Raw genomic sequence first — 423 nt, 5'->3', positions numbered from 1 at the left:
GTTGATGCTACAGACGCTTTTAAACGCACACCTCTCCATTATGCTGCTATTAAGGGTACTGGTGTCTATTTCTTTTCGCTTAGGAAATTTGTTTGATTTTTTGTCATTGGTCGGTGTTTTTTTTCAGGTCACAAGGATATCATTGATATGTTTATCACGAACGGAGCCAATCTTGATTTAAAGGATCGCTATGATCAGACACCTCTTCATTTGGCTACTGAGGATGGTATTTTTTTTAAAAATATTTATGCATACTAAATAAGAAATCGGTTTGATCATTTTCAATAATCGGTGTAACTTTTCAGGACACAGGGTTGTCGCTGAAAAGCTTATCAGCAACGGAGCCAAAGTTGATATTGCAGACTATTATGATCAAACAGCTCTTCACTTAGCAGCCAAGAATGGTACCTATTTTCAATAAAT

General features: G+C 36.2%; 1 protein-coding gene across 1 annotated transcript in view; it reads left to right on the top strand.

The window, feature by feature from the left end:
* The first annotated feature begins 6 nt into the window (after positions 1-6).
* Positions 7-423, top strand: part of LOC129572006 (putative ankyrin repeat protein RF_1087) — a 1,117-nt gene continuing 700 nt past the window's right edge. Inside the window, exons 1-3 of the mRNA XM_055451906.1 lie at positions 7-55; positions 128-226; positions 306-404. Of these exons, the coding sequence (XP_055307881.1) occupies positions 148-226; positions 306-404 (178 nt within the window). The 5' untranslated portion in view covers positions 7-55; positions 128-147. The remainder of the gene's footprint in view (positions 56-127; positions 227-305; positions 405-423) is intronic.

This window comes from Sitodiplosis mosellana, unplaced genomic scaffold (assembly GCF_009176505.1).
Source record: "Sitodiplosis mosellana isolate CC-2019 unplaced genomic scaffold, AAFC_SMos_1.0 Smas_scaffold_3963, whole genome shotgun sequence".
In the NCBI taxonomy this organism is placed as follows: domain Eukaryota; kingdom Metazoa; phylum Arthropoda; class Insecta; order Diptera; family Cecidomyiidae; genus Sitodiplosis; species Sitodiplosis mosellana.
This window is presented reverse-complemented; position numbering and strand designations above follow the sequence as displayed.